General features: G+C 43.2%; 1 protein-coding gene across 13 annotated transcripts in view; it reads left to right on the top strand.

Moving 5' to 3' along the window:
• The window catches only part of PITPNM2 (phosphatidylinositol transfer protein membrane associated 2), a 525412-nt gene extending 505779 nt beyond the window's left edge, over positions 1-19633 (top strand). For all 13 annotated transcript variants that reach the window (XM_073586075.1, XM_073586064.1, XM_073586063.1 and 10 more), the window contains 5 exons: positions 1611-1759; positions 7783-7932; positions 8016-8199; positions 8635-8763; positions 14756-19633. In XM_073586075.1, the coding sequence (XP_073442176.1) occupies positions 1611-1759; positions 7783-7932; positions 8016-8199; positions 8635-8763; positions 14756-15094 (951 nt within the window). In that variant the 3' untranslated portion in view covers positions 15095-19633. The remainder of the gene's footprint in view (positions 1-1610; positions 1760-7782; positions 7933-8015; positions 8200-8634; positions 8764-14755) is intronic.
• The last annotated feature ends 7336 nt before the right edge of the window (positions 19634-26969 follow it).

The following is a 26969-nucleotide window of genomic DNA, read 5'->3' as shown; positions in this document are numbered from 1 at the left end:
ACTTTTCCAACCCCTCATCATATGAGAAGCCTTCCATCCCCTGTAATAATCTAATTGCCCATCTTTGAACTGACTCTAACTTCTGAATATCCTTTTTAAAATGTGGAGCCAAAAAACATTAAAGATGTGGTCTCACAAGTGATGTATAAAAGGGTTACAATATGTTTGGATCCAAGATTTTATCTCTTTATACACCCTAAAATCTTGTTTGCTTTTGCAGCTGCTTTATTACATTGAGCACTGCTGCTCAGCTTACTTGTAAGCAGAATACACTTCTCCTGTTCTGTAGTCCCCAGTATATATCCATTCCATGTACATGCAGCAGTATGATTAATCCTGCCTATTTGCATTACTCCACATTTATCAACATTAACTCTCATCTACCAAGTGTTCGCCCATTTAGACATCTTATCCAGATCCTTTTGTAATATTATCCTGTCAAGCTCAGTTTTTAATATCCTATATACCGTAGCTTTCTGTCATCAGGAAAGACTGACACTTTACTCTCAATCCCACTCACAAGGTCATTAATAAAAAGATTAAAAATTGAGTATAAAACAGATCCTTGTGGTTACCATTGTTGACAGCCTTTGAGGGCAATTTGTTTCTTAATTAAATGCATGTAGTATTTGGGTTTAATTAAAAATGTTGCACCTTTGCTTTCTATAGCCTCTGTGTTCCAGGGTCTATTGCTGGCTGCAGAATGGGTTAAGTGAGGATCCGTCAGTGAGCTCATTAGTCCAATATGAATCATAAATGGTAGAGTTGGAAGGGACCTCTTTGGTCATCTGGTCCAACCCCCTGCTCAAAGCAGGATTCACTAAATCATCCCAGACTGATGTCTGTCCAGCCTCTGTTTGAAGACTTCCATTGAAGGAGAACTCGCCACCTCTCGTGGCAGCCTGTTCCACTCATTGATCACCCTGTCAAAAAGTTTTTCCTAATATCTAATCTGTGTCTCCCCCCATTCAGTTTAATCCCATTTCTTCTAGTCTTTCCTTGTGCAAATGAGAATAAAGATGATCCTTCTACAATGTGAAAGCCCTTGAGATATTTGTAGACAGCTATTAAGTCTCCTCTCAGTCTTCTCTTCTGCAAACTAAACATTCCCAAATCCTGCAACCTTTCCTCATAAGACAGGGCTTGCAGACCGGTCACCATTTTGGTCGCTCTTTTCTGAACTTGCTCCAGTTTGTTGATGTCTTTTTTAAAATGTGGCACCCAAAACTGGACACAATATTCCAGATGAGGTCTGACCAAAGAGGAGTAGAGGGCAATAATGACTTCACGTGATCTAGACTGTATGCTTCATGAGCGTTTGTAAATCTTTAATGTCACTTTTATTGAGCTCCTCTGACGATTTATGATCACAGACCATATGATAGTTGAATGTGTAGGAAAATACAGAGCCTGTAAAAGCAAAATAGTTCAACATTTTTTCAAAAACTTTTTTTTAGGCCTAGCCCCTAACACATGAATTTAAGTAAAAAAAAAAAAAATTGCCTCCAGAAGTGGATACTGAACATACCTGCATGTAAACATTAGATAAATAGAATATAATGTGATTATTGGTTATAGGATGGCAATGTTCTTTTTTTTGTTTCTTCTAGGTGGATATTCACATAATGACTCAGCCGCCATCTGGGGAATGGGTTTACTTTGATACTGAAATAACTAACAGCAGCGGTAGGATTTCTTACGTGATACCGGAACATAAAAAACTTGGAGTTGGGGTTTATCCTCTCAAAATGGTTGTCAGGTATTGTGACATTAAATTGATATACACTATATAGTAATATACGTATGACATGTAATATACATTTACATATTTTATTCCTTTATGTTTTAGCTATTGCAGGAAACATTCATTTATTTGGTCGTCCATGACAGCACCACCTGAGAGAGGGGATCCGCCCTTTAGGAACAGGAAACCTACAGATACAAAAAGGGTGGCACCTCTCCCACGCATCAGTTGGTTTCCTGTTCCTAACAAGGACAGAACTCCCTACAGATCGTCCGTCATGGATAACTGAAGACCCAGGCCAGCGGACCGGCTCAGGTAGCGGGGGGTTCTCCTACCTCGGTCTCGCTGGGAGCCCTGGATGCACCACGGTGGGTCCGGGTAGGATTTCCACGGCAGTGGTAAGAGCAGGCGGAGACAGGGTCCGGCGGATGCCTTCTCCATGGGACCGGTGAGGTAAGTGGGGTCCCCCTGTGTCTCCTTCCCCGGAGCGGTCCGTTCGGGCGGGCGCCGCCGGCGGTGTCCCACAAGGGAGCGACGGTTCCGAGCCGGCGGCGCGGTGCTAGCCCCTTGCCGCGCGTCCCCGCACGCGGCGGAAGTGACGCGGGGGAGGGGCCTAGCGCCGAAACCGGAAGTCGGATGCCGGTCGACTTCCGGTTGTTGAGGACACGCGCCGATGCGCGCCCGCCGCCTGGCGGGCCTGAAGGGGAGGGGGAGGATCACAGAGCGGTCCAATGGGGTCCCGAACACCGGACGCAGGTCCTGCTGATCCGGAGGGGAAGCCGCCTTAATGCAGAAGGCATTGCTGCTGAGGTGCTTCTGGAGGCCCAGCGATGGACACAACAGAAGCCCCCATGGACCCACAAGAGGTGCAGCCCGTGACAAAGCACCCCAGTGACCAGCCTAAGAGGCGGAAGGAAGTGGACAGAGCCACAGTAGTTCCTCTAGGCCAAAGGATCCTCCTGCAGCCCCCCGTGATCCGGTACCTATCCTCGTCTGCAAGGGTAAGAGATCTGCGAGAATGTACCCTGATGCAGTGTCCCTTTATATTTTTTTGATTCTCAGGGGAAGAAGGCCACAGGGAAACAGAAGCACAAGGAATGTGCCCTCTGTAGTTGCCCCTTACCAGATGGTCACCCTAAGAGATTATGTCAGTCTTGCGTGAGACAGACGGTAGGGACGGAGATGAGGGGTAGAACGTGAGTGGAGTATCAGACTCTTACACTCTTCCCTATTTATGCAGGTAGCGGAAGAAGCTCCAAGCTTCGCTACGGACCTGAGGCAATTAATCAGAATGGAAATAAAAGCCCTATCAAAAGAAGATTCTTCAAAAAGAGGACGGGCTACTGTTTCAGGCTCAGACTCTTCAGTCGGCCCTAGGAGGGAAGATATCTCCTTAGAGTCCTCGGCCTCCTCTTCTTCCTCCGAAGAAGATTCCAGCCGGTTCTGTTTTCCCTTGGACCATATGGATAAATTAATTAAAACCATAAGGTCAACCATGGGGGTAGAAGAAAAAAAGACAGAACTGTCTGCTCAGGACATTATGTTCGGGGGTCTAGACCCCAGAAAGCAAAGGACCTTTCCGTTAAACGAAAAAGTCCAGAACCTGATAGACAGGGAGTGGAAAAAAATGGAAAAAAGGGGTTCTATGCCGCCTGCTTTCAAGCGGAGGTACCCCTTTGAGGACCCAATAGTAAGTCGATGGGATAAGGCCCCCAAGCTGGATGCCGCGGTAGCTAAGGCCTCCAAAAAGTCATCTATACCCTTCGACGATATGGCCTCCCTTAAAGACCCCCTAGATAAAAAGGCAGATTCCTTTTTAAGGGGCACTTGGGAGATGTCAGCAGGCGCCCTAAGGCCAGCAATAGCAGCCACGTGCGCAGCCAGATCCATGATGGTCTGGCTGGATCAATTGGACTCCCAGCTAAAGGATGGGACCTCGCAAGCTTCCATCCGTAAGTCTCTTCCAATTATCCAGAATGCTGCTGCCTTTCTGGCAGATGCCTCGGCAGACTCTGTAAGAATGGCGGCCAGGTCTGCAAGCTTGTCTAATTCGGCCCGAAGAGCCCTCTGGTTGAAATGCTGGCCGGGAGATATCCAAGCCAGGTCCCGTCTTTGTTCTATCCCCTGTGAGGGTGAATACTTGTTCGGCCCCGTCCTAGACGAACTGTTAAAGAAAGCCGGGGACGAGAAAAAGAAATTTCCGAGTCTGCCGAATATATCCTGGAGACGTCCCTTTTCTAGGAAAGGGTATTCCCGCAGGAGGCAGGCCAGAGATCAGAACAGATGGGACAACAAGAAAACCAGAGGTACGGGCTTCATGTTCGGAGGAGGGGGGCGCCAAGAAGGTCCATCACGGGATAATAAGAAACCGCCCCAATGACTAGTGGCTCCGGTAGGAGGAAGATTATCTGCCTTCTACCCGGCCTGGGCCAGAATCTCAAATAGCAGCTGGATACTGGGGGTAATAGCTACAGGACTGGACCTAGAGTTCTCCTGCGTTCCCCAAGACCGGTTCAAGGTAACTCCGCTCAAATCTTCCCCGCTAGAACAAGCTGCCCTGGAAACCGAGGTCCTCGAGCTACTGGACAAAAAAGTCCTGACGAGAGTTCCAGAGGAAGAGAGGGGGAAAGGCTTCTATTCCCCCCTGTTCTTGGTCCGTAAACCGGACGACTCATTTAGGGCTATATTTAATCTCAAAGCCCTCAATAAATTTCTGGTCGTTCGACCATTTAAAATGGAAACAATTAACACCGCAATAAAAATGCTGTTTCAAAACTGCTTCATGGTGGTCCTAGATCTGAAAGACGCGTACTACCATATACCCATATGTCTAGCTCACCAACCTTTCCTTAGACTGGCGGTTCAGTTGGAGGGGTCAATCCAGCACTTCCAGTACGCGGCCTTACCCTTCGGGGTGGCAGTTGCACCCCGAGTATTCACCAAAGTGATGGCAGAGGTGATGGCCCATCTGCGCGAATTAAATATTCTAGTCGTTCCCTATCTAGATGACCTCCTTATAATAGGCAGTTCAGCCGAGCAATGTTTAGAACAGTTACAGAAAACAACGGCGGCTCTACAGCGGTTGGGATGGTTACTTAATATCAAAAAATCCCGTTTGCAGCCATTAAAAATTCAACAATTTTTAGGCCTAACCCTAGATTCTAAAAAACAGGAATGCCGTCTGCCCCCAGAGAAGCTGCTGCACCTACATGGCCGGGTCCTGAACGCTTTCAACAACCCCTCCATGTCCCTCAGGAAAGCCATGTCCCTGTTGGGTTCCCTCTCGTCCTGCATTCCCGCGGTCCAGTGGGCCCAAGTTCATACGAGAACTCTACAGGGCGAAGTTTTGTGGTATCAGAGGATTCTTGGGGATAACTTAGAAGGTCGACTGACCTTATCCAGAAACACAATAGAGTCCCTGGAATGGTGGCTAGAAAGAAATAACTTGTCTAGAGGGGTCCCTTGGGAGTATAACATTACCCGCGTGGTCACCACGGATGCAAGTCCTTCCGGTTGGGGGGCGCATATGGAGGGAATTCTGGTCCAGGGCCTATGGGAACGGGATCAAATACAAATGTCTTCTAATTTTAAAGAATTGACAGCGGTAGCACACGCAGCTAAAGAGCTCCTTATGTATCTACAGGGCCATCACGTACGAGTTCTCTCTGACAATCGAGTGGCCGTGGCCTATATCAATCACCAAGGCGGAACTCGATCCAAAACTCTGATGAATGTGGCAGGACAGTTGTTCCAGCTAGCGGAGCGGCATTTTTTTATCTCTCACGGCTCTTCACATAAGAGGGAAAGAAAACGTCACGGCAGATTTCCTAAGCCGCAATCTGTTAAAACAGGGAGAGTGGACCTTAAACACCTCCATTTTTGTTCAGGTCGTGCAGAGATGGGGTCAACCAGAGGTGGATCTATTCGCCACCAAAGAGAACTCAAAAACGAGACAGTTTTGCTCCCTAAACCCCAGGGAGATTCCTCTGGCAGTAGATGCACTACTGATAAAATGGGACTTCAGGCTAGCCTATGCCTTTCCTCCCCTATCTCGACTTCCTCTGGTGTTGAGGAAGATCAGGAAGGACAAGGCAAGAGTCATAGTCATTGCCCCGTTCTGGCCCAGAAGAGCATGGTTCTCGAACCTCAGGATCATGTCGATAGACGATCCTTGGGTTCTCCCGGACATCCCGGACCTTCTGTCCCAGGGCCCGGTCCTCCACCCTCAGGTGGCTGGCCTACATCTCACGGCGTGGAATTTGAGCGGTCACTCCTAAGGGGTAAAGGTTTCTCCCCAGACCTAATTGACACTCTACTAAAAAGTAGGAAAGTGGTGACAACTAAGATTTACGTCAGGATTTGGAAAAGATTCCTCCAAAGCTCAAATATAAATAATGACGATTCCGTCCCTATAGGCCAGATCTTGGAATTTTTATAAAAAGGGCTGCACCTGGGTCTCTCCACCAGTACCCTTAAAGTACAGGTATCTGCCTTAGGGGCCCTCTTTAGCTGCAACATCGTGGCTAATTACTGGGTCAATAGGTTTATCAAAGCAGCAAGTAGGTCCAGACCAATAGTAAAGAATAGACTCACGCCATGGGATTTGAACCTAGTCCTCACAGCTATGACAGAAGCGCCATTTGAGCCCATCTCGTCAGCCTCTATTAGGAGCCTGTCCCTCAAGATAGCTTTCCTGATAGCCATAACGTCAGCCCGTAGGGTAAGCGACATTCAGGCATTGTCTAGACGCCCACCTTTTCTTCAGGTAAAAGAGGATAGGGTAATACTTAGACCTGACCCAGCGTATTTACCAAAAGTAGCCTCCAGCTTTCATAGGTCGCAGGAAATAGTCCTCCCATCCTTCCTCCCTAAGCCAACTAATGAGAAGGAGGAGAAGCTACACACTTTAGATGTTAGGAGATGCCTCTTAGAGTATCTAGCGGCTACCGATCCCTGGAAGGACAATGCCCTCTTTGTCTCCTACCGAGGCCCTAGGAAAGGTCTTAGGGTGTCCAAAAGTACTCTAGCCAGATGGATTAGAGAAGCAATCTCGTTAGCTTATACCTCAAAAGGTAGAGTAGCTCCGGAGAAATTGAAGGCGCATTCCACCAGAGCCATGGCGACCTCGTGGGCCGAGAGATCGGAAGTCTCCATCGACCAGATTTGTAAGGCGGCCACTTGGTCCTCTCCGAGCACTTTTTATAGTCATTATAGGCTAGACTTGGGTGCTTCTGCAGACCTCTCCTTCGGTATCAGGGTTTTGCAGGCTGTAGTCCCCCCCCTAAAGTAGTGAATACTCTCTGTAATTCTCTCAGGTGGTGCTGTCATGGACGACCGAATAAAGTCTTAGTTACTCACCGGTTAACGGTATTTTTCGGAGTCCATGACAGCACCCGTATATTCCCTCCCTTAAATTTAATTGGGGTGTGCACGTCTATTTCTTGTATGCTCACTGGTGATAAAAGTTTATAATTGTAAAGAATACTGTACATAAATCATGCATTAACCTTGGAAGTCCTCTTGTGCTCTGTAATCCAACTGATGCGTGGGAGAGGTGCCACCCTTTTTGTATCTGTAGGTTTCCTGTTCCTAAAGGGCGGATCCCCTCTCTCAGGTGGTGCTGTCATATACTCCGAAAAATACCGTTAACCGGTGAGTAACTAAGACTTTTGTAGTGTTCATACGGAATGTTTTCTAATTATAGCTGAAAAACTACATTGAGCAGGATATAAACAGTAAATTATTAATTTGATAAAAATTACACATTTAAGGGGTTTGATTAATACTTTTGTTTACAAAATGCTCAGAATTGGTTTAAAAACAAAACAAAAACTTTCCTTACTTTTTCCTGCTGTTCTCGTTGCGATGCTGCCCAGTCCCACAATGGTATTTAATTACTACTGGAGGATCACAAACAGAATTAGTCTCTTCTTGCTATAAAACAGCACATCAGTAATTCTCACCAGCATGAGCTTATTTAGCTTTAAAATAATGTAAGGGCTTAACTAAATTATTAATTGAGGTTTTTTTCTTTTTAGGGGAGACCATACATTTGCTGACAGTTACCTCCATGTTTTACCAAAAGCAACAGAATTTGTAGTGTTCAGCATTGATGGATCTTTCGCTGCCAGTGTTTCCATTATGGGCAGCGACCCCAAAGTCCGAGCAGGAGCAGTAGATGTAGTGAGGTCTGCTTCTTTTTTTGGACAGTAGTCTAGGATCCATCATGTATAACTAGAACCCTTCTAACACCTTCTTTGTGTTAATCTAGGCACTGGCAGGATCTTGGCTACCTCATTATTTATGTGACCGGCAGACCTGACATGCAGAAGCAAAGAGTGGTGGCATGGCTTGCACAGCACAACTTTCCACATGGTATAGTGTCTTTTTGCGATGGATTAGTCCATGATCCTCTGCGACACAAGGCAAACTTTCTGAAAAGCCTGATTCAAGATGTAAGACCCATTCTATTAATCATGTACTCTAGTTATACCAATAGAAAACAAATGTTTAAAATCATAAATTTATTGCTAAGCAAATTTTTCATTGGATCAAATTCAGACCAAAGTTGTGACTTTGGCCTCCAGTCATGACGTGTCATGATTTACTCCTGTCAGTGTAGCATGTAAAATGTTTTTAATCCACAGACATTTTCTGTTTTTTCCTCCCCTTCTTGCAAGAAGCCATAATTTTTTGACACTTCTGATATATTTTATGCCCTTTTAAAAGTTTCGTGCAGTTACCATAATCCTTTAAATAATATGTAGTATAATATTTAATGTTATTGAATGATATTTTGTGTATAAACTCTGTTGTTTATGGTTAAACAATATATTATTATTTTGTATTTTTGGTTTAAATACGTGCGTGTATTTGGTTTGTTTTTGCAGGTACACATGAAAATCCATGCAGCTTATGGCTCCACAAAAGACATTTCAGTATACAGCTCTATAGGTTTGTCACCAATGCAGATTTTTATTGTAGGCCGTCCCACTAAGAAGTTACAACACCAGTGTCAGGTAAGATGCTGAGAGCTACTGCACTGAAATAACGCTGTTTAGTGAACTTTCCATTTTCCTGGTAAAGGTAGTAGAGAAAGCTGTTGAAAGTGGATCTGTCAACAGAATTCACAATATAAGCAATATACACTGCATGCATTATTAAATAGGCCTCATAGGCAAGATTCGACCAATTTGTGTAATTTAAAAACCTATGTCAGAATGCCTGGAATATCCGGATATTAAAGAAGCACTTCCTTCTCTAAGATCAACATTTTAAAAGTCCAGCTATAAAATAAAATGGCTCATGACCCAAAATGTATTCAGTCATCGCACACCCAGGCTGACTGACAGCTGCAGCTTGTACCGAGTAGTGTGAGATTTCAGCAGCTGCAGGGACACTTGAGGAGCTGTCAATTAGGCGATGTAGGCAAAAATTGAGTTAAAGGGAACCTGTCAGCTGTTTTGAACGATATAAGATGCAGCCACAGCCTTTCAGGTCTTATCCACAGCATTTTATAATGCTGTGGATAAGCCCCCGGTCCAACCTGAAAGATAAGAAAAATAAGTTTTATTATACTCACCGGCTGGGCGGTCTGGTCCGATGGTGTCGCAGGTCCAGGTCCGGCGCCTCCCATCTTCTTGTGCTGCTGTCCTCCTGCTTGCTTCACAGGCTTCCCGACATCGCGCTCCTGCTCAGGCGTACTTATATGCTCTGTTGAGGGGAGAGCAAATTCCTGCAGTCGCAGGCGCTTGTTCTCTCTGACCTTTCCCAGCGTCTGCGCACTGCAGTACTTTGCTCTGCCCTCAACAGGGCAGATAAGTACTCCTGCACAGGAGCGCGATGCCGAGGAACCTGTGAAGCAAGCAGGAGGGGTGACATTGCATGAAAATGGGAGGCGCCGGACCAGGACCTGCGACACCCATTGGACCGGACTGCCCAGCAGGTGAATATAATAAAAGTTATTATTATTCTCTTGCAGGTTGGATCTGGGGCTTGTCTACAGCATTATAGAATTATTATTATTATTATTCATTTTTATAGCACCATTTATTTCATGGCTTTACATGTGAAAAAGGGGCATACAAAGACAAGTACAATAAACATGAGCAATACAAGGCACACAAGTACAAAAGGAGAGAAGACCCTGCCCGCGAGGGCTCACAGTCTATGCTGTAGATAAACCCTGAAAGGCAGTGGCTATAACTCGTATTGGCAAAACCTGGTGACTAGTTCCCCATAAATGTCATAATTAACATGCAAATCTGATAGGAAGCCCACAAGAATAAAAAAATCTCAAAATGAATAACGCAAGAATACCACAGTATGAAATTAGGATAATAATATAATGTTATAAAATATCCAAATTTTGCGTTATATGGACATAAATTGTAATTCTAGGTTTGCATCTATTTTATTGGTTTACCATAAAACAGAGCCTCTCACATTAAGCACGGGGTCCTCTCTAAAGCAGTAGAAGCTAAATAGATCAAAGGGGTCTTTCTGATCATTGGTATACTGGCGATTTTCACTATCTCTAGCAGTGCTCCACTTGATTTACTATCTTCTCTCTGGTTGTCTTTATCCTAAAGGTGTCATATGGAAGTGCTGGTATTGCATGTTGTACACAATTGTGTATTGTGTTGGTTCAGTAAATTACATAGACATTGTCCATAATATGTATAACTGTGTTTTTTAAATATATATTACTGTATATATTTATATATTATATATAACTCCCCTCGCCCCCTCTCTGACCACAGTTTTCTTTCATTCTCTATCAAGAACTGCCTGGCTGCTCAGGTCACCCCCACTGTCCATACTTATAGAAACATACAGGCCATTAACACCCAGAAACTTATGAAGAACTTGCAGTCTTCATTGGCCCCTATCTCCTCCCTCTCATGTCCTGATTCTGCACTGAAGCATTACAATGAAACACTTCAAAGTGCCCTGGATGAATTTGCTCCTCCTATACATAGAACACCACAACACAGACGGCGACAACCCTGGCACACCCTGCAAACACGTTTCCTGCAGCGGTGCTCCAGGTGCGCCGAACGTCTGTGGAGAAAATCCAATCTACACGAAGATTTCATCCATTATAAGTTTATGCTTAGAACATACAACACTGCCCTTCACCTCTCCAAACAAACCTATTTCAACACCCTCATCACCTCACTGTCCAATAACACGAAACATCTCTTTGACACTTTTCATTCTCTACTCAACCCAAGAGTACAGGCCCCAACCACGGAGCTCCGAACTGTCGATCTGGCCAATTACTTCAAAGAAAAAATTGGCCAGATTCGACAGGAAATTATCTCCCAATAACCTCATACCATGCACTGTCCTCCCTCCCCCACTGCATCTAGCTCACTCTCTGATTTTGAACCAGTCACAGAAGAAGAAGTAAGCAGGCTCCTTGCATCTTCTCGCCCAACCACTTGCATCAGTGACCCATTTTCGTCACATCTCCTCCAGTCCCTTTCCCCTGCTGTCACCCCTCACCTAACTAAAATATTTAACCTCTCTCTCTTCTGGTATTTTTCCCTCCTCATTTAAGCATGCCATCATTCATCCACTACTTAAAAAACCATCCATCCACCAAAACTGTGCCGCTAACTATAGACCTGTCTCTAATCTTCCCTTCATCTCTAAACTCCTGGAACGCCTGGTCCACTCCCGTCTTATCTGCTATCTCTCTGATAACTCTCTTCTCGACCCTCTCCAATCCGGTTTCCGCTCCTTACACGCTACTGAAACTGGCCTCACTAAAGTCTCTAATGATCTGCTAACAGCTAAATCAAATGGTCATTACTCCATGCTAATTCTCTTGGATCTCTCTGCAGCATTCGACACTGTGGATCATCAGCTCCTCCTCACTATGCTCCGTTCCATTGGCCTCAAGGACACCGTTCTCTCCTGGTTCTCCTCCTATCTCTCTGACCGCTCCTTTACTGTATCTTTTGCCGATTCCTCCTCCTCTCACCTTCCCCTTGCTGTTGGGGTTCCTCAAGGATCGGTTCTAGGCCTTCTCTTCTCCTTGTACACTACCCCTATTGGTCAATCAGTAGATTTTGTTTCCAGTACCATCTCTATGCTGATGACACCCAATTATACGCTTCTTCTCCTGACATCACGCCAGCCTTTCTAGAAAACACCGGCGATTGTCTAAACGCTGTGTCTAACATCATGTCCTCACTATATCTGAAACTGAACCTGTCAAAGACTGAACTCCTTGTGCTTCCTCCCGCTACTAATGTACCTATACCCGACATTGCCATTTCTGTGTGTGGCTCCACTATTACTCCCAGCAACATGCCCGCTGTCTTGGGGTCATACTTGATTCCGAGCTTTTCTTTGCCCCCCACATTCGATCACTGGCTCGCTCTTGTCATCTGCACCTCAAAAACATTTCTAGAATTCGACCTTTTCTTACTTTTGACTCCGCAAAAACTCTTACTGTTTCTCTTATTCATTCTCGTCTTGACTATTGTAACTCTCTTCTAATCCCTCTTACCAAATGCTCCCCTCTCCAATCTGTCTTGAATGCTGCAACCAGGATCATATTCCTCACCAATCGTTACACCGATGCCTCTACCTTGTGCCAGTCATTACACTGGCTACCCATCCACTCCAGAATTCAGTATAAACTTATTACCCTCACCCACAAAGCCCTCCATGGCTCAACACCACCCTACATCTCCTACCTTGTTTCAGTATACCACCCTACCCACGCCCTCCGTTCTGCTCATGACCAGAGGTTATCATCAATAATCAGAACCTCCCACTCCCGTCTCCAAGACTTTACACGTGCTGCGCCAATTCTTTGGAATGCACTTCCCAGGTCAATAGGATTAGTCCCCAATCCCCACAATTTTAAACGTGCCCTGAAAACACATTTATTCAGACTGGCCTATCGCCTCAACACATTAACCTACTCTATCCCTGTGTGGCACAGCCAAAAGTTTTACCATAACCAGGTTCCCTGCATCATGTTCCCACATGCTTTATGCATCCATTAGCCCTCTGTGTCTGTACTGTTACACACTTAACATTATGGCTGGTCCATACAATCAGGGCAACTGTTACCACCCACCTTTCGTGTCTACCTCTTTCCTCATAGACTGTAAGCTTGCAAGCAGGGCCCTCATTCCTCTTAGTATTTGTTATGATCTATGTGATTATTGTTATGCTGTAATGTCTATTGTCTGTACAAATCCCCTCCGAAATGTAAAGTGCTGCGGAATATGTCGGCGCTATAGAAATAAAATGTATTATTATTATTATATTATTTTATTATTGAGATAATGGAGATGCCTAGCATATTTAAATCATTATGTCTTGGTCCTGCATTTATCTTAGTTGGATATTAAACTGTGAAGGATTATGCAGCCATTCTAACACTACATGCAGCATTTATTTAGTAATAATTGCAGTATGTATTGTGAAATCTGGTGACAGATCTGCTGAAAGACTTCTGACCATTCGGTCCAAAAAAACACAAACACACTGATACACTATGTGATGCCTTGAGTAAGTTTTGCATGACACAGGGATTCAGTGTGTGGGTTGTGGATAATGCAGTGCCTCAGGATACAACAGTGTATCAGTTTGTCCTAGAGTTTGACTTTAATGGAGTGTTCTCAAGTTTAAAATATATCCCCTATCACATGGATAAAAGATAACTTTTACGAACACTGGTGGTACAAATGCCATGGCCCCCAAGAAGAAGAGGTCAATCATGTGCACCGCGGCTACATTAATTCTTCATGGGAACGCTGCAGATTGCCGAGCACAGCGCTATGGTGAGGATCGGCACTTCTTTCAAAATGAATGGAGCGGTGGCGCGTATGTTCAAACTGCTCCATTTAGCCAGGACTATTAACATGTTTTCAATAATCGACACTTGAAAATAAAAGGTTCAGGTGTTCATATTTAAACTACCCCACACTTATTTACCCCAACATCATCTCTCTGGAGACTCCCATACACATAAGACTGCCGGCCAATATGAGCGTTTTCGGCTGACTGTAGTCTAATATATACAGTCTGCTAAGTCAAATGTCGCCACAAAATAATAATCATTATTTCATTTATATTTATAATCCTTTTTTTGTGAGTTTCAGAAGCTAGATGCCTGCTATAGATTATTATGTATCTACTTTGTTAGTAAAAGGTTACATTGATGAATCTTACACCTCATGAACAAATTATGTCTAACTATAGATACAGATAGTATATAAAGAGTAGTCTGGACTATTGCAATTCTCTAATAATCGGTCTTTTGCTTACTACTCTCCCCTCTCCTTTCTATATTGAATGCAGAAGCCAGGGGTCATGTTTGCCTCGTCCCTGTGCCAGTCACTCCGCTAGTTGCCGATCTGCTACAGAATACAACATAAACTTATGACATTCACCTACAAAGCTCTCCAAAGGCTTTCACCGCCCTTCATCTCCTCACTTCTCTATCTACCACCCTACTTGTTCTCCCCCTTTTGAAGTCTAAAATCCACCATGATATGATCCTCCTTCTCCTTACCTCAAGGCTTTTCTTGTGCTTCGCCAGTTCTCTGAAATGCACTACTCCAAACAATATGATTAAATCCAAGCAGCCACAATTTTAAGCATGCCCTTAAAAAACGCATCTCTTCTATTCAAGTCTATCACCTAACTAATTTTACAGTTCTTCCTTCCTAAATTTTTATTTTTCTGTTCCGTTCTGACATCTGTTCCTATTCCATCCATACGCTCAATAGCTCTTTAGGTTCAATTCATTAAGACTGGTGTTGTATAATCAATGGGTCTTCTGCAGTGAGGTGCATCTAATTGATTAAGAAATGCACACCACTTAATGAATTAGGTGCACGTTACAAAAAGACATTAAAAATAATACTTCCCCTCTCTGATCTCCTGCAGCTTTTATTTCTGGTAGTACTGTTCTACAATTCAAATATCACAGGAATAATTGCATATGATTAAGATGATCATTCCCGTTTATTCTTGCAGTTTATCACCGAGGGCTATGCTTCCCACCTTGCCCAACTGGAATACAGTCACAGATCTCGGCCTGCCAAGAACACAAACAGAATAGCACTGCGGAAGGGAAGCTTCTGTCTCCCTGGTCAAACAGACTTTCTGAGAAAGCGGAATCACTTGCTTCGTACTATCTCATCACAACCAACTAGTAGCAGCAACCACAAACCGGAAAGAACACAAAGTCAGTCTGAGAGTGACCGTGATCGGGAAAAAGAACGTAGCCAAAGAAGTATGAGTATTGCGGCAGGATGCTGGGGCAGGAGTGCAGCCAACACCAAGTTGGAATCTGGCGTTTTAAGTCAGAAATGAGCTCCCGTAAATGTTTGGACATTTTTTTGTGCGCTTGGCTCTTGTCAGTTAAAGGTAGGGTATGGACAAAAAGTGAGTGGCACAACTTTGTTGAAGAGACAGTGCTGACAAAATGGTGCTACTATATAACAACAATAGCAGAGCTGGTGAACAGAAGTGGTGAACTGCAGGCCTTAAATGGTAGTTATGCCCAGGAGATAATTATCTGAGAACCACAGAAGGGGCAAATCAAATTCATAAGTAGCCCAATGTGTTTTGTTTTTTTAATTTTTTTTTTAAAGCAAGTTCAACGACTTACAGATGTAAATACCTGCCTCCTATACCGTAGCCATCTCTGAAATGTTACTAAAAGAATGCACAGCACACATCCTGTCAAGTAGTAAAGTATATTGTTCACATTTGCCTGAACGCTTGAGAGCCGGTAACTGTACTCAAGAAGAGGCAGCCTCCACAAAACAAGATGGAAACTGGGGAGTCCGATTGACTTCAAGTCCTGCCCTTGTCGGCTTTCTGTCTTGCAAACTAAGGCACAACAAATTACAAACAAACAGAAAAGTTTCTTTCCTTTTTTCCTGTAAAAGAAGGAGGATAATTTTCATGCAATCACAATATTCCAGTATCTCTTAACAGTCTGCCTTGCTCATTTCAATGTTGTGGACCTATGTAAAGAACACCTTTATAACCAGATGTGCGCAGGTAAACTTTGCTGTAACTTTGGTGATCAGAGGAAAAGTCCAACCAGTATCCGAAGTCCTTTTGTATCTAAAGTTCTTACGATTCTGTAATTGTCCAGTTTGCTGCTTTTGCGTGTAGTTGCTCAACTGTACAACCTCATTGTTTTCTTTGCACTGATAATTTTTAAATTGGAGACCTGTTACCATCTCATGTAGCTACACATCCTTGTCTGTAGTGCATGGTCATTTAAATATTGCTAAACCAGGGGATAGATGATATTATTAATATTACTATTATTATTATTATTATTTTGTGCTGTGGTTTCACCCCGGATACAGAATTAAAGGAAACGTGCCCCAAGAAAAAAAAGGTAGAATTCTTTTTAAAAAATGGCCATATCTCAATTTCCAAGGCTCTGCTATTAACCAGGGGGTCACTATATGCACCAGTAGGGTCACTCTATAGGACCTCTATATACTCTCCTCTCTCTAAGGCTAAATGAAAAAAGCGCCAAACAGCAAATTTGTTTTCACACCATTTAGTCATTTAGACTGATCAGCCGCTTTTCAACATGTAATTTTAGGAAATTGCTATACACAATTTAGCACTGTAAAATCTTCCTGATTGTCAATTAAAGAGGTGAACAAAAGACAAAAAAGAAGATTTTTAGCTTGATTTAAAGGGGTTGTCCACACCTGGTGAAATCTTCGGCAGGCGCTGCCGAATCCTAACATTGTAGTTAGGATTTGGCTTCACTTGCTGTTTTAAGCGGTCGCTACGTAACCACAAGTATGTGATTTGCGTAGTTTCGGTAATTCACCGAGTAGAATCCCGGCTTTGTTTCTCAGCTGAACATTGCAAGACGTGGCCGAGACGCTGGTTGTCACATAATGCAAGATGGCGACCACTAGAACCGGAAAATGGAAGCAAATCCTAACTGTGTGTGCATTACACATCGTAGGGAATTTGACAAGCTGAAGATTTCACCAGGGATGGATAACCCCTTTAATATGTAAGAATACGTGTGCACTTTTGCTGTTAACGGCTGTGAGTTATCATTCTGGCTTGATAGGAAATATAACTTAATGCCAGTCTAAGATTGTTTTAACCTGTAGAGAGCGAGTTGTATCGTTTACCTGCATAAATCGCAATATCATAGTCATGTAAACCCCTCTACAAAAGCTTATTTCAGTTTTACATTTTTAATAATGGGAAGATTAAATATAAGACAAATTCATCTTACATTGCACATTATATAGTAGACATTCACCTATTGATATTCTTTTTCCAAAGAAAAAAATATTTTTACAAATAATATTTACCTTTATATTTCTATAATTGTTACAATTGGTATTTGAGGATACCTTTTACATGACAGCAAAGATGGAAAAAGAAGTGGTCATAGTCGTTTAAAGGTAACCTGTCACCTCCTAAAACACTATTCACCTGCATATATGGTGGTACTCTGCAGGTAAGTAGCATTTAAAACAATATCTGGCTGTCTTAAGGGCATGTCACACTAAGAGATATCGCTAGCAATATCGCTATAACTAGTGACGTTATAGCGATATTGCTAGCGATATCTCTGTGTCTGATACTTACCTACGACCGGCTCCCCCGCTGGTAATCGCTGATCGCGCGAGAACGTTCAGGACTGTTTCTCGTCGTCTGCTTCCTGTGGCGCTTCCTGCTGTGAGGACGAGCGACGCGTGGAGCCGGGCCGGAGGACGCAGGATCGCCTGGTCTGACAGGTAAGTAGCGATCCCCGTCCCCAGCGATGTCGCTAGTGAGATCTGCCTATGTGGCAGCTCACTAGCGACCACTTAGCGATGTACCAGCGATCCTGACCGCGTCATATCGCTGGTCGGGATCGCTGGTACATCGCTAAGTGTGACAGTACCTTTACTGGAGCAGCAACTGCAGGGGGGAAATTAAGTTATATTCTTCCTGCAGCTGCTCACTATTACTGTACGGTCACTGCTCACTATACTGTGAACACTCAAGAATCACTCCCTGGCACTGTAATTGACAGTGTGCTATGCATATGCTTCAGAGCAAGCTATCACTCAATGTGCTAGCCAGACGTAACCTCTCCGCAACACTGCCCCAATGACGAAGCGAGTGGCTGCAGTGAGAAGATAGTTTAATCTTCCCCATAAAGCTACTTCTCCACTACACCGACCAGGCTAGTTACCTGCAGATAGCCACTATGTTCCTAGGTTAGTGGCATTTCTGGAGATGACCAGTTCCTTTTATAGAGATGTTTTGATAATTTACCACTTACAATATAAAGCACAGTAAACTTTGTGTATTGTAAGCTGTTAGCTGAGGGGCTGTGGCTGTATATGTTTGTATAATGACCCTGAAGGCCATTGGATACAACTTTAGGTAAGGTCACTGCTAATGGTATGAGACTCATTCTCAGCTGGGAAAATGACATGTAGATAACAAATGATTATAGAGAATTAGATATGGCCTTTCAGATAGTGAATGCAAGCAACAAGAAAATTGCACAAAGAGAGAAAGTATGTAAATTTATTGTCATGTGCAAGGGATGATAAACTATTGTGTGTAGATATTGTACAACATACAAATGTAAATGTTCAGAAAAGTGGTTATATAAAAGTGAAAGTTATTTATTTATGTAGAAAATGTCTAGGGAGCGGGAGATCCTTTTTAATTAATATATAAAAAAAAAAATAAAAAGTAGCTTTTTTTTGTTTTCAGGCATTATGTACAAAGCAATTAAATTAAAGGACCAAGTATAATGTAATTGTCATTTGCATAAGTGCAATATTCTAGATTTATCCTCATTGCTCCATATATCCCATGTACAATTGACAATCATACTCTGTTTATCCTCATATGTTCGCTCTTTGTTAAGCTTTCTCAAAGCATTCTGCTTTTCCTGACTATGGGTTGTTGAATCTTTGCCACGTGGAAATGACTTAAATGAAATATATGTTTTGACTGCAATAATATAAGAAGGTGTAGAAAAAGTAGGTTTGTTCTATGGGATTCCATCGTGAAGGTTATAGGAAAAGTAAAGTCCAGCTCATCATTACCTGTTAGATAATATGTGAATACCATGTTAGCTTGTACTCATTTTCCAAAAGCAATAGTCAAAATCGGCTTCTAAATGGGGTTGGGGCCAGCTCGCCCTGAAATAGCTGTGTGTATAAGTGACAATGCCTATTCTTTATCAGTTTGAAACTGCTATAGTTTTTGTCTCTGTTGCTTCGGAAGGCCTAACCACAACCTTGTCTGTTACTCCTATGAGAAGTTGTGTCCATTGATTCAACACCTTAGTCTCAAATAACCAAAAAGAAATAAAAAATTAAGTTTACAATGTTAGAAAAAAAAATACAATAAATGAAAACCAGAGGTTATTTTACCTTCCAGATTCCAACTCTTTAACTGATAGCTGGCTGTTGTACACACCACTAGCATTGATGGAGTTAAATGCAATTTTTCTCCCATGTATAGGATCCTGCACTTTCTGAAGCCCGGACAGAAAGGTATTTTACCTTTGCTGCATTTCCTAAAAGTTCCTGTAGCCTTACATTTATCTTGTTCTCTCCAGGATTATAATCTAGACTGTCGGTTTTCTATGTAATAATTTATTTATAAGGAGTTACTTGTTGGGTGTAACAGTTGGTGTGCAGATGTACAAGAGACTTTCACATGACTATGAACTCTTTCAGATGTCTGTCTGCTGCTCCCTGGTTTTCATTTTTTGTATTACTTTGGTGTGTGTACAAATACTATTTTGCTTGTATGTGTGTAAGTGTGTTGTTTTTAGGCCTCTGTGCTTTCTGTGCAGTACCCATTGTACGTTACACAGATTAAAGATTTGGGAAGGCTCTTGGTTTGTATTTTATTGCTTTTCTGAATCGACGATAAAAGAAAAATTATATTTCTGATTGGGCAAGGGAACTGCGTCTTCCCGAGACTTGAAGCGGAAATGGATCCCCAAAGTCGCCATGTCCTTAACCAAAGAGGGCTTAAACAGATAAAACCTTTTTCCTCCATTGGAGCGCTTTTGCATCCTCAGGTCTCACAGGCTTTGAGAAACCAGGCCGACAATTTACCAACTCATACCATACTATATTTTTGGCATACAGATTTCTGCAGGGTGTTGGACCTAATAAGAAACACCCACCTACATTAGGATTGTTAGCTAGATAAGAAATGTTAAGAATATGCATTATTAGAGCTGAAATTCATGTTTCACAAAACAGATCTGTCAGCAGCAGGCAGGGGAGATGCAGGAAGGGATGGGAGTCACAGTAGTTGGCGGCTGGTAGCAGATTTCCTGACGAATATTATCTATTTTTTTCTGTAAAGTGGGAGGCCAGGTCATCAGGCAAATGTCTGTGATAGGGGCTTGTGCTTTCGGCCTGAGGAGGGAGTGAAAGGTGTCAAAAAGTGTCTTGGGGTTGTTAGCTAGTGAGGAGATCAGGGTGGTGAAGTAGGTCTGTTTTGTGAGGTGAAGGGCAGCGTTATAGGTTCTTAACATAAATTTGAAGTGGATGAAGTCTTCTGGTGTGTGGGTTTTTCTCCATAGGCGTTCAGCACTCCTAGAGCATCACTGGAGATGAGTTTGCGATGTGAGCCAGGGCTGTTTTACTCTGTGCTTGGAGGTTCTGAGGGTGAGGGGAGATACTTGGTCAAGGGTGCTTCTAAGAGTGTCGTTGTAGTGATGAACAGCCAGATCAGGACAGGAAAAAGAGGAGATTGGGGACAGTGATGAGTGTAGGGAGTCTGAAAGTGTCTGAGGGTTAATAGCTTGTAGATTTCTGACTATGTGGTAGGTAGGAGAGAGCTGGGGTGGGCGAGGATTTGTGAGCATGAAGGAGAGAATGTTGTGGTCAGAGAGTGGAAGCGGTGAGTTATTTAGGTGGGAGATTGAACAGAGCCGGACAAAGACCAGATCAAGGGTGTTACCGTCCTTGTGTGTCTCAGAGGTTGAAAGCTGGGAGAGGCCTAGAAAGGTGTTTAGTGATAGAAGCTGGGATGCAGATGTGGAAGTAGAGCTGTTAATGGGGATGTTGAAGTCTCCCAGGATAGAGTTGGTAGTTCTGAGGACATGAAGTGCGGCAGCCAGGCTGAAAAGTGGTCAAGGAAGTGGGTGGGTGAGCCTGGGGGCCGGTATATGACCGCTACTCTGAGGGAGAGGGGACGGAAGAGCCTGATGGTGTGGACCTCAAAAGAAGGGAATATGAGTGATGGAACTGGGGGAATAACCTGGAAAGTGCATTGTGGGGACAGGAGTATGCCGACTCCACCACCATGTCTGTTTGTGGGTCTCGGGGAATGAGAGAATTGTAAGCCACCATAGGAAATGGTAGCAGGAGAGACAGTGTCAGAATCCTGAATCCAGGTTTCAGTGAGGGCCAACAGATTAAGAGAGTTGTTCAGAAAGTAGTTGTGCAGGAAAGGAAGCTTGTTACAAACAGACCATGGATTCCAGAGGGCACAAAGGATGGAGATGAGGGAGTGCAAGTAATATTAATAAGATTATTATGGTTTCGATATGAGGTAGGGTAGGGGTTGAGGATGGGGGATGGTGGACCAGGGTTGGGGGAGATGTCCCCTGAAATCAGTAGGAGTAGGAAGATAAAGAGCAAATAGTTGTTGGAATTGTAAGTAGTTTTTTTCTGCGATGTGTTTGGGCAAGATGGGCTGAGGTTTCTCAGGAAGGTGAGGAGTGCATGGGAGCTGTACATGGGAGAGGGAAGTATAGAGGGGCTGATGTGTATGAGTCGTGATGGATGGGGGATGGGGTGGTGAATGTGGATGGCAAGGGAGCACAGGAGGATAGAAATTAAGCACATGGTTAAAGGGCAAAGCAAAGTGTGGGTTACCTGATTCCTGCCCTGATTTACTGCCATGGATAACTGCCGTTTTCTTGATGCTTAGCTTCTGTGATGCTTTGCTTATGGGATGCTTGCGTGCAGCACCCCACACTACGTGCTTCCCCTTAGGAAGTACTACATATATAGGCCACACTACAGGGTCAGGAGAGAGGGATAATTTGGCAGCTGGGGCCAGCACACCAGGGGATGGTTAGATGATCAAAGGCACTAGACCAGGCTGCATCTATATGCTATAGCACCTTTCACCTGATAAGATCTAGAGAGGCCCCAGTCACTACATGGTCGCTAGTATGCTGTCAAACAGGCAGATCTACTCAACGACGCAGCAACGATACGGTGATCTGTATAACGACCTCGACGGTTGTTGGGACCTTGTCACACAGCAGCTATTCTGACCAATCAGACCTCGATAGGCGTGCTTCAAAGAGGTCGCTCGTCGTTGTTATGGCGTCAAACACAGCGATGCTTGCTGGCCAGTGGGACGCCAACAATCCAAAAATGGTCTAGGACATTCCAGCACGATCAGCGATATCGCAACGGGGGGTCGGTCGCCGCTATGTGTCACACGTAGCGAGGTCGCTGTTGCGTCACAAAACCTGTGACGTTTCAGTGATCTCACTAACGATCTCACTATGTGTGACGGGGCCTTAAGTTGTCTTTATCTGAATCAAGCTCTGATATGAGATAAAACACTTGTGACACTTGTCTGCATTAAGTTTTTCTGTCTACCTTTGCTCTATTCCCTAATTATCACACCTTTTCCTACTACCCTCTCCATAGAGGCTAATAGGCTGTGTCACATAATACCTATAGTCATCTTGTCTGAGCAAGATGGACTTGAGTTGATTTTGTACAGTGAATGGTGAGATTTGAAGGCCGGGGAGACAAATAAGTATGCTGATTTCTTTGATAAGATACATTACAAAGTTTCTTATAATCATCTACTCTATTTCTTTATGCAAAGTTTATTGAAAATACAGGATTTTTTTCCTTGTTTGTGTGGGGAATCATAGACTGTTGAATTAGGATTACTTGCCAGAGTTTCTGCATATAGCACAGTTGCTGAAGGCCTTGTAGTCATTGCAAATAAGTTCAATGTGTAAGTAAGATGTCACTCCATCTTTGCATATTGCCTGTGTATTACTTACAGCACAATTATTTTATTTCTTATGCTCTCACATCCTTTATTAGGTATTGTTGGTGCCAAGTAAAGCATAAAACTACTAACCATTCTCCTGCCAACGGCTCGATAAACACAGTCAGTAAAACGTTTTAGATACCAGAAATAATAAGAGCTTAGGCAGAAATTGAAATGATAAATTACTCCTGTAAACAGCAAATTACCATCCTACTTCTTCCATTTTTAAATCATATAGCAATGGTTGAACAACTCGGCAACTGGTACACTTCAACCACCATAGTGTTAAGTCGCCAGACATATATCTGAATGGCCACCACATAATACTACAATTCTCTTGTAGGGTAGATGGCTGGCTGTTTCCCCTCAAACTATAATATGAGTTTGCATGTAGTAAGATTTGTAAAATATGACGGAATAGTATACAGTACTGTTTAATTAAAGCTCTAAGGCATAGTTAAAAGGCAGTTAGGTTTATTGAGCACCAGAAGTGACCCCATAGGTGACAGACCAGATTAAAGAAATGATTGACACAGATTTGAACAGAACCAAACCGATCATATATGGTGGATTTGCTCATTTGTAGAGTATAAAACTTGCTTTTGTGGAAAAGTCAGAAATACTACAAAAAAAAGTACAAAGCAAAAAAGTCTATCTGAATTCACAGTCTTCCAACCTCAATGTTTTGGAGGTTTTCCTGAAATGTTATGTGATGTTTTATATATAATTTTGGTTTACTTTTTTGTATGGAAGTTGGACTTTGTGTATATTAATCGAGGAGCTTGTATCACTTTTCTTTGAATTTATGAAAAAGATGTTAAAATTTTTTATTATTATGCTTTCCTAATATAGCACTATCATATTTACATACATTATCATCACTGTCCCCGATGTGGCTCACAATCTAAATTCCCTATCAGTATGTCTTTTGGAATGTGGGAGGAAACCGGAGAACCCGGAGGAAACCCACGCAAACACGAAGAGAACATACAAACTCCTTGCAGATCCCATACCTTAAATAACAAGGGGTTTAGGACTGCAAACGCTGAGTAGGGGTGTATTTGGCTTTAGAGACGTGTAGTAGAAATTGAAAATATGCATTGGAAGATGACCATTCTATATCAACTACATTCATTATTCCTATACAAGTCAACTAAGCACTATAAAAGGGCTGACTTATGGGAGAATGAGAAATCTGGTAACTCAGTTCCCCTTTTCAATTTAGGTTTTGAGAGAGTCTGTAATTGAATCCTAGCACAAGAACTTTTTCCAAAGAAATATTTGGATGATTGACTTGGTGGTGGAAAACAATATCTGCGGTATGGATATAGGAATAGTTTGTAATAAATATAGTAGTTTAGGAAGAGTATCAATTTTTAGTACCTTTTTAATATATTTTCCCAAACCAGGAAAAGGAATTCCCAATAACTCAGAACAGTTTTTATAGATTTTAGCATATGGGCAAAATTGAGACTATAGAATATTGAAGGATCTGTGAGATCTTTTTACCTCAGTAGTTTTATTGACTGAGATTGCCATTTAAAGAGAAAAGAGGACTTTAAGTGATGCACTTCATCATAGGTCAGCAAGACATTCAGCATCTTGGTGGAATTAATTTGAAATTGCTGACCTTTCCAAAACTAGATAACTCAGCTGAAATGACAGGTAAGTCTATCCTTGGAGCAGTGATATAAAGAGCAAATTTGTCCACAAATGTAGAAAATCTATAGCTCGATGTTGGGAGTGTAAATCCCTTGAATGTATTAGTTTGGTCTCAGTAGTAGCTAAAAAGTCTCTCTATATATAAAATTGAATGTGTGTGTGTGTATCACCAACCAATCACAAAGCATCTTTCATTTCACCAGAGCTGTTTAAAAGAAGATGAGCTGTGATTGGGTGCTATGAGCAACAGTTTTCCTTGCAACCAATCACTAAGCATCGTTCATTTCACCAGAGCTGTTTAAGAGAAGATGAGCTGTGATTGGTTGCTATGAGCAACAGTTTTCCCACTCGACAACACCTCTGCAGACACTGACATGGTGGGAAAAATCTAGCATCCCCGGGAACATAAGCTCCCAGCCATTGTCTGCCCCCCAGAAAGGAGCAGAGATCACATGACAGAAATAAATCCCCCCCTCTCGTGCCTATATACCCATCACACATCCTCCATCCCAAAGGCACATCTTCCCTCTTAAAGGGATCTCTGGTATGGAAGGGCATATCCATCCAGCGCTTTGGTTTTGACCCCAGACTTCTATTAAAGGGATCATTGGTATGGAAGTTAGGGCAAATCTATCCAGGGCTTTGGTTTTGACCCCAGGCCTCTCTTAAAGGGATCCCCGGTATGGAAGTTAGGACCATTCCACTCAGCTCTGTGGTTCTGACCCCAGGGTCTCTTAAAGGGATCATTGGTATGGAAGTTAGGGCAATTCCACTAAGCCCTCTAGTTCTGACCCCAGGCCCCTCTTAAAGGGATCCCCGATACGGAAGTGAGGACAAATCCACTCAGCGCTCTGGTTCTGACCCCAGGCCTCTCAAAGGGATCTCCGGTATGGAAGTTAGGACAAATCCCTCAGTGCTCTGATTCTGAGGGGGAAGAGTCCTGAGGAGATCATTTGCATATTCCCAGTGCCTTCTGGGATAAGTGAAGAGTCTCCGCAAGCTCAACGATCACTGGGTTTTGGCTGTTGCAGCTGAAAAGAGGAAATCGGAAAACCAGGGGAAGAGTCCTGAGGAGATCATTTGCATATTCCCAGTGCCTTCTGGGATAAGTGAAGAGTCTCCGCAAGCTCAACTATCACTGGGTTTTGGCTGTTGCAGCTGAAAAGAGGAAATCGGAAAACCGCGCGCCGTCAGAATTTTGGTTCATCTTTCATCGTTTTTAAGAAATCTCAACATGGAAGAGGCCAGGAGCCATTTGGTGAGCTGCATTTCTTGCAACATGTTCACAGACTTACCAGTGGAAAAGCCAAACTTGCATGTGTCCCTGTTGGAGGAAAAATTGCAAACTCTCGAAGAGAGGTTAGCTACATTGAAGATCATTAAGGAAGGTGAAGAGTTCTTAGACAAAGCAGAATTATCTCTTCATGTTGCAGAAAGAGAAGAAATTCGAAGTGCACCTGAAGAAACAGAGGAATGGAAACATGTGACCCAGAGAAGCAGGAGGATCAGGAGGCAGTCAGCACCCATACTGCTAAGGAACCAGTACCAGGCTCTCACGCAGGAAAACGATGAAGAAATACATCAGAATAAGACTTTGCCCACAAACAGCAACCTTGTACGCCTTCAGAGTCCTCCTGGATGGAGAAAGAAAAATGTCGTGAAGAAGAAACGGAGAGTGGTGGTCATGGGGGATTCCCTGTTGAGAGGAACAGAGGCCGCTATCTGCAGACCGGATATAACTTCAAGAGAAATGTGTTGTCTTCCAGGTGCAAAAATTAAAGATGTGTCCGACAGGATATCAGGACTCTTCAAGCCTACAGATGACTACCCATTCCTGCTACTACACGTGGGGACAAACGACACCACAAGAAACGAACTGGAAACCATCTGCAGAGACTTTGAAAACTTAGGCAAGAAAGTGAAAGAACTGGGAGCGCAGGTGGTCTTCTCTTCCATCCTCCCAGTGGATGGCCATGGAACAAGGAGGTGGAATAAGATTCTGCAGGTGAACAACTGGCTACGTCGATGGTGCCGTCAGCAACGATTTGGATTTCTGGATCACGGAATGAATTACCTATACGATGGACTACTTGCTAGAGATGGGGTGCACCTTACGAAGACTGGAAAACATGTATTTGGAAGTCGCCTTGCTACACTTGTAAGGAGAGCTTTAAACTAGAACAACATGGGAAGGGAAGCAAAAGACCAGAAAAAGCCATACACCTGACAAATGCTATTGAGAACTCTGCTATTAGAAGTGGAAAGGAAGAACAAAGACAAAAGAATCTAAATAATAAAAATATTGGAGAAAGAGAAAACAATCACAAACTAAAATGTTTCTATACTAATGCACAAAGCATGGGCAACAAACAAGGAGAATTGGAACTACTAACACAGGAAAAGAAATATGATGTCATTGGAATCACTGAGACTTGGTGGGACAATACACATGATTGGAATACTAGACTAGAAGGATACAACTTATTTGCAAGAAACAGACTTGATAAACGAGGAGGAGGTG

Source organism: Dendrobates tinctorius, unplaced genomic scaffold (assembly GCF_039654945.1).
Source record: "Dendrobates tinctorius isolate UK_male_01 unplaced genomic scaffold, ASM3965494v1 ptg000090l, whole genome shotgun sequence".
Lineage (NCBI taxonomy): Eukaryota > Metazoa > Chordata > Amphibia > Anura > Dendrobatidae > Dendrobates > Dendrobates tinctorius.
Note: the sequence above shows the minus strand (reverse complement) of the source record. Positions and strands in the feature narration are given on the sequence as shown.